Genomic DNA, 7,289 nt, shown 5'->3' on the forward strand with positions numbered 1-7,289 from the left:
GTGTGTAGATTTTGCTTTGAGGATTATTTTTCGCTTACTCCATGGGTGTAGAACTTGCCGGGCATTTATTTATTTTCTATAGTTTAGAAACACTTGTCGATTTCGCTTCGAAGTTTATTTTTCGCTTGCTCGATGGGGGAAGAACCTGGCGTGCATTTATTTATTTTATTTTATTTATTTTGGCATTTTGATGTTAGGACACTGAGTTTATGGAGTTTGATTTGTTGTTTCACATTCTGAGGGTTTCAGAGATTTAAAAAGAAATTCCTTGCATTTGAGGTCTGCAGTTCAAATCGAAAGAAAGTTACTACGGGGAGTTTGTGAGGGAAATTGAAAACATTGTAACAAAACAGGTAAAATGGGACCCTTTAGAGGTCGCTACTCACCCAGTTGGACTCGATCAGGCATTGAAGGATTTGGATGATCACATTCAAAAACAACGCTCCACAAAAGTGGTAGGGATTGCCGGAGTAAGCGGAATAGGGAAGTCAACTCTGGCGAAACATATGTTCAACTTGAGACGTTCAAAGTTTAGCAAGGCTTCTTATTTATTTAATGTCAGAGAAAAAGTCAATTTAACATATTTGCAGCGGCAACTCTTTCGTGATTGCTAGGCAAAGATATGGACATTCTGAATACTGATATTGGTAGGACTATTTTACGAAATAGTCTAAAAGGATTAAAAATTTTGATTGTTTTGGATGGGGTGGATGACAGTGAGAAAATAAAATGTTTACTGGATATGAACATTGTAGAGGTTGGTAATCTGATCTTCATAGCATCTTGTGATAAAGATGTACTGAGGTGCTCATTTAAAAACAATTTGTTGTATGATGTAAAGCCATTGAGACAGAACCATGCCCGAGAGATGTTATGCCGTCATGCTTTCTATCAATCAAATCGATTTGAAGGATATGAAGAATTGGTAGAGGGGTTTTTGAAAATTTCTGGGGGATTGCCTCTATGCTTAAAAGTTTTTGGGGAACAACTTACTGGCAAACTTGACTGAACGTATTGGAAGCGACAGTTGGAAATTTCTCTCAAGGACAGCAACTCATGGAAGCAGACACAGTAATTAATGAACTAAAATGGAGTTACAAAGCTATGGAGATGGAACAGCAGGAGATGCTTTTGGACGTGGGTTGTTTCTTCGTGGGAGAAGACGTGGAACTAGCAGTTCGAGTATTATAGGTATTATTTTATCATATCGACGTTCCGGACTGCATCGAAAGTCTCCGTCAAAAATACCTTCTAGACTTCAATAACAATGTGGAATCTCAAAACGATATTGAAACTTTAAATGCAGGAAGGCATTTAAGACTGCCACTAGTATTAAACCAGTGTAGTTCAAAAATTATAATGCAAAATCAAGTCAGGGAATTGGCACGGCGTATTGCTAGACAAGATCTACGCACAACGGATAAGCCACTACGCCTTAGTTTGGCAATTGAAATAGAAAAAAAAATGTTGCAGTTGCAGGTATGTGAAATTATGTACTTTCCTTACATTTTTACTTATCAACCTATTTCTTTTGACATTTTGAATTTGCATATTTCTTGTAATAGAGAGTGTTGTTTAAAACCATGATGTTAGAAGTTCTGGTGAGAGGCTTCACCATCTATGGCGAAGTTCTGTTGAAAGGATCATCTTATTTTTTTAAAATGAAGTTCTCTTAAAATAATTATCGTTGCATGAGGAAATGAAGTTGGATTAAAGATGTAAGAGTGAAAGAGAAACTGAGGATGGCTACCATATCCATGAGACTAAAACCCTGGAATAACCAAGTTTCCAATTCAAATGATGTATTGATAAGAAAAATGGAAAACATAGTATTGTCAAATACAGAAAGAGCCGGAAAAGAGTTTACAAGTTTATCATAGAATACTAGGTAAGAAAAATAAAACATTAAAGGGAGAATTATGGAAAAACTATGGATAAGGTCCATTTTGAAACTGGTTTAGTGTTTATTCTGAAATATAATTTTAGATTTTAATTGTAATTAATAAGTAATGGTAGAGATATAACCTCTAAAGAATATTTATTGAATATTTTTAAATTGATAAAAAAAATTAGATTTATTTTAAAGATATAAAGTTAAACGAAGGTAAATTATATATATGAAATATTTTGACTATGAAATTGATAGAATATATAACTACTAGTTGTCTAGGTGTATGAAGAGTATACTGGTCATTATTGTTAGAGTTCTAGGCTCTACACGAAGGAGCATGTTTTTATCAGTCAAGAGGTTGTTAAGGCCTAACTGGTTGAGAGATTCTCTCGAGCTAGTTAGCTTCCTAATATGAAATGTGATCTCAACAAAATGATAAGGTCTAAGATAGTTCTCCTATCTTAAGATTAAGATTCTTGGATTAATATTTGTAACATTTTTTGATTATACAAAGTGTCGACCCAACTTAACTACCCGGGCTACCCCCAAAAAAGGGAAATTGATTTCACCATCGACCTTAAACCAGGCACTGAGCCTATTGCAAAGGCACCCTATCGTATGTCGGCTCTAGAGCTAAAGGAATTGCAGATCCAATTAAAGGAACTATTGGATTTGGGGTTCATAAGACCTATCATATCTCTGTAGGGATCCCCTATGATTTTCGTTAAGAAGAAGGATGGGTCTTGGTGATTGTGCATTAACTACCGCTAGTTGAACAAAGTGACGATAAAAAAATCAATACCCTCTACCAAGGATAGTTGACTTGTTTGGTCAAATGATGGGGGGAAATTGTGTTTTCAAAGATAGATCTGAGGTCGGGATATCATCAGTTGAGAATCAAGGAAGAAGATATCCCGAAGACAACCTTTAAGACAAGATTTGGGCATTATGAATTTGTAGTTTTACCCTTTGGACTGACAAATGCCCCAAGTGTTTTCATGAGTTTGATGAACAAAATATTTCGGGATTACTTAGACAAGTTTGTACAAGTCTTTATCGATGACATTTTGATCTACTCAAAGACCCCAGAAGAGCATGACAAATACTTGAGGATAGTTCTACAGTGTCTTAGAGAAAACCAATTATACGGGAAGTTGTCAAAGTGTTCCTTTTACCAAACCAAGATTCATTATGTTGGGCATATTATCTTTGGGATGGTATCACAGTAGACCTAGTAAAGATCGAGGCCATCATGGAATGGCCAACGCTAACCAATGTTCATGAAATACGAAGTTTCATGGGCATGGCAACATATTATTGTAGATTTGTCGAAGGGTTTTCGAAGATAGCAAGCCCCATTACCGAGCTCCAAAGAAAGAACAAGAAATTCATTTGGACTGAAAAATGTGAAGAGGCATTCCAAAGGTTAAAGGTGTTATTACAGTCCCAGTTCAGCTACTTGGGAGGACACCGAGGAGATGCATCACCATTTTCCTTACCTATTCCAAGGACTTCGAGACAAATTCTAGTATTAAGAGGGGGTGTATGTAGTGCCTCGCTCTAGTCGACTGCCAATGATATGACATTAACATTTATTTAGCCCTAAGGCCCACACTTTATTCTTTGAGGATCTCAGGTTGAGGATCCGGACACATGACTCTATTATTAGTGGTTGTGATGCTTATGTATGTTATCTATTGGTATTATGATGATTGTAGCATTAATGGTTATGCATGTTCTCTATTAGTATTATGATGATGGTAGCATTAATGGTTATGCATGTTCTCTATTGATATTATGATGGTTGTAGCATAAATGGTTATGTTTGGTCTCTATTGAATTTATGATGATGATAGCAGTAAATGATATGTATGCTCTCTATTGATATCATAATGATAATAGCTTTGATGGATAGGTATGTTTTCTATTGATGTTACGATGTTGATAGCTTTGATGCATATGTAGGTTTCCATTGATGTTATGATGATGATAGCCATGATGGATGTGTCCCCTATGTTACCTACCTGCATTAGTTTTGGTTCACAATGAACAATGATGCGAATGACTAGGTGATGTTGATGATGCTATTATGACAATGACTAACACTGAGAAACATTGTTACTGATGATTATTGAGTATGGCAGGAAACCACCAGAAGCACTCGCATATGACAAGTTGACGACACCTGGTTTGATGAAAATTTATATTATTTTATCTTTGAAATTCTAAGTCAATTTTGAAACTTGTTATATATCTTTATCTATATTCTGATGATATGTTAGTGGTTGCAGGCACAGATTAGTTGCTTGGCTGAATGACTCACACATGGGTGATGAGGTTGTACAATTGGATGGAACTGCATGGGAGGGGTGGAGCGATGTCCCTGATCTCACCCACTAGCACTCCTGTCTTGACTTGAGCTGGAAAGGTTGAAACACCTTCGCCTTGAAAATCACGATGTCATGGGGGCAGGTCCCAAAGTTGGGTCGCTCATGAGAATTTTACTAGGGGCGCGCATCAAGGCGGATTTCTTGATCCCCGACACCATTAGTCTCACTATAACAGGCAACATAAGAGATGATAGTGGTATCTGTCGTTGCACCTATACTTCCCCTTGTGACCATTGAATTCTTAACGGGAAAGTGATGTGTAACCCTTGGAACTTCAAAGGAATTTCTTGAAGGGCACGACCAACTTGGCACCCTTGACATCACAAATAAACTGTTAGGCGTGACACCCTTGGAACTTCAAGGGAAGTTCTTGAAGGGCACGACCAAAACTTGGTACCCTTGGAATCGTTAAAAATAAATAAATTAATAAATATAATCAAGATATGAAAACCAGGTAAATTCACATCAAGGGTAAATGATGTTAAAAACCGAGGTAATTAAATCATGAATAAAAATTGGGTTAAGAGGATCATAAGAAGAAATATAATATTTTACCTTAAAAACTCTACCTTTCCCATGTTGGAAAATATTAGAGAGATAATATAGTTTAATTAAGTAAAAAGGGGAAGAGGGACATAGATGTAAGGATAAATATTAATCCTAAAATAGTTAAACGTAATTAAGTGAAGAGGATGGTGAATTAAAATAAGATTAATAAATTAAATTTTAGAGAAATTTAGAGAACCTCCATGTGGCAACAACCAACATAAGAATATTCATCTAAGAGACAACTTGAGTTAAATTAGGGAGTAGATAGGGGATCAAATCTTGACTTATCAATTGACTTTAGTAATGAGCACAAATTAAGGAGTAAAAAGGGGGATCAAGAGACAACTAAGAGAAGAAATAGGAATCTTGTTGAGGTGAGGAAAAATATTAGTTTTAAATTAAAATTTAAGTAAATAATTTTGGAGACCCTTGATGAGATAGTAACACATGGGTAGGTGAATAATCAAACTATTGGATTATAAAAAATAATTAATTATGCATGAAATTCCAAGTGTCACCTATGAGGACTCCTATAAAAGAAGGGGCAAGCCATGGGAGAGAGGACTTTTTCTTTACCTTATTGTTGGATTGATGAGACTATATCAGAGTAGTGATTGTGAGCTATAGTGAGTTTGGTGAGGTAGATGACTTTAGAGAGGACTCTTGAGCCAAAAAATGCTCTCCTCTACCAGCTAATACATTCCTCTGTTGTACAACCCCATTGTAGCTTGGGGGTCCGCGGGGAAGGAGAGTACCCAAGGAGTAGGCTGGGAGGTCAACTAGTGGGTCATTGCATTTGGATTAAGCACGTTGGCATTCACACTTGGGGGCGACCGACAAGAAAAGAGGGCAATTAGCGGCAAGTCAAATTTTAATCTCGCTTCCTGGTGAATGATACCTATGTTGTTATAATATTCTTTTGTATGACTTGATTATGGTTTTAGTTAATCACATGTAAATTAGATGATATGTTCAATGAAGTGAAATTTAGGAAAATTTTATATAATGCTTAATAATTTTTGAGTTCCCAATGTTATTTTCTTATGGTTATATTTTTAGTATTAAAAATATATATATTTATAGGGTTGGTCCCTACAGTTGTCACTATTGTCATGTCTATGCTGTCAATTCTGTCACAGGAGCAATGTCATCACAATCATATGAGAAACATGTCACTATCATCAAGGAGTAGAGGTTACTACATCATGTGTATAAAACCCTTACAGAGTTTGAGGTATTTTCTATTGTCATTACAACTGAGTATTTTCATGATATATACCAATGTTGCGAATATCGCGATTGGGATTAAATCAATGAGGGGAAAAATAAAAAAAATCAGTAAAAATTGGCCAATACAAAAATATTCATTTTTTTTCAATTTTTTAAATATCTAAAGCATCTACAACATAAAATAAATGTATTGACACATAAATATGATAAAATAACTAATATATAAGATTTGTAATATCATTTCTAATGCTACATCACACATAACAGTGAATCATGTATTGAATAGTAAGTCCTGAGTCTTAAATCAGCCTTAAAATATCAACAAAAAATATAATAATGTATCTCATATCATGAGTCGTAATGTCATATACAATGAAATAAACCAAATAAATAATGCAACTGATTTCCTCTACCCCTCTTGCGAGAAAATGCAATAGTTTTCCCTCTATATGTAGATGGCGGTGGAGATGGCAGTGGACTCTGTTGTGTTCTAGAAGTTGAAGAATTAGGAGCTATAGGAGGTAGACCATGTCCTCTACTAGTGACAAGGGTAGCCTAGGTAGGTGGTGTCACCTCCTCCTCCTCCTCCTCTACTGCCCACTCCACTACCTCCTGCTCTAACCAATTAGTGGAAGACTCCGTGAGAGGCCTCTCGGCTTCAACCCTCTATGCAATAGTGGTATCAATCCCATCCAATGAGATGGCCTCCATATCAGGTGTCCTCTCAAGTTGCCTCGCCCACATTCGAAGATTGTAGTAGACGTAGACCATGTCATTAAGTCGTTGGGACTCCAACTTCTACAAAGGTCATAAAATAATAATTATAAAAAAATATTATTTAATATGTCCAGGAATATCACTCCAACGAAGAAATTTGCCCAACAACTTGTCAACTTCTTCTTTCTCCTTTTTTTAATAATTGAAGAGATAACTGGTTGTGAACCAGGCATGGTTCTAGGAACAAAATATGATGAGGCAGCTACAGGGTTGGTTGTAGATATATGCTAAAGTGGAACCAGTGCCACTCTCATATTCACCTCCTAACACTCTACTCCCTGCTAGTTGACTCTTCAGAGTTGACTTGGACAGTTTGGTTTGCTTTATTTCTTCCAATGATCTGAGGGCTTTTCGGATGATTTCTGGATTTGTATTAGTGCAAGGCCCTACCTCATGTCCAAGGATTTGTGCAAAGTGATACTTCAATCTGTATACCCTCCCTGACATATGAT

At 36.2% G+C, this 7,289-nt stretch overlaps 1 protein-coding gene across 1 annotated transcript; it reads left to right on the forward strand.

Annotated features, from left to right (window-relative positions):
* The first annotated feature begins 622 nt into the window (after positions 1-622).
* On the forward strand, positions 623-1,009 carry LOC149177407 (disease resistance protein RML1A-like). Its single transcript, XM_089421735.1, has one exon. It carries the CDS (start codon positions 623-625, stop codon positions 1,007-1,009), a length of 387 nt encoding a protein of 128 aa, XP_089277861.1.
* Positions 1,010-7,289: the final 6,280 nt, after the last annotated feature.

Source organism: Pinus tabuliformis, chromosome 4_1 (genome assembly GCF_031772625.1).
Source record: "Pinus tabuliformis cultivar Carrire ecotype Pingquan chromosome 4_1, CPIR1, whole genome shotgun sequence".
In the NCBI taxonomy this organism is placed as follows: Eukaryota; Viridiplantae; Streptophyta; class Pinopsida; order Pinales; family Pinaceae; genus Pinus; species Pinus tabuliformis.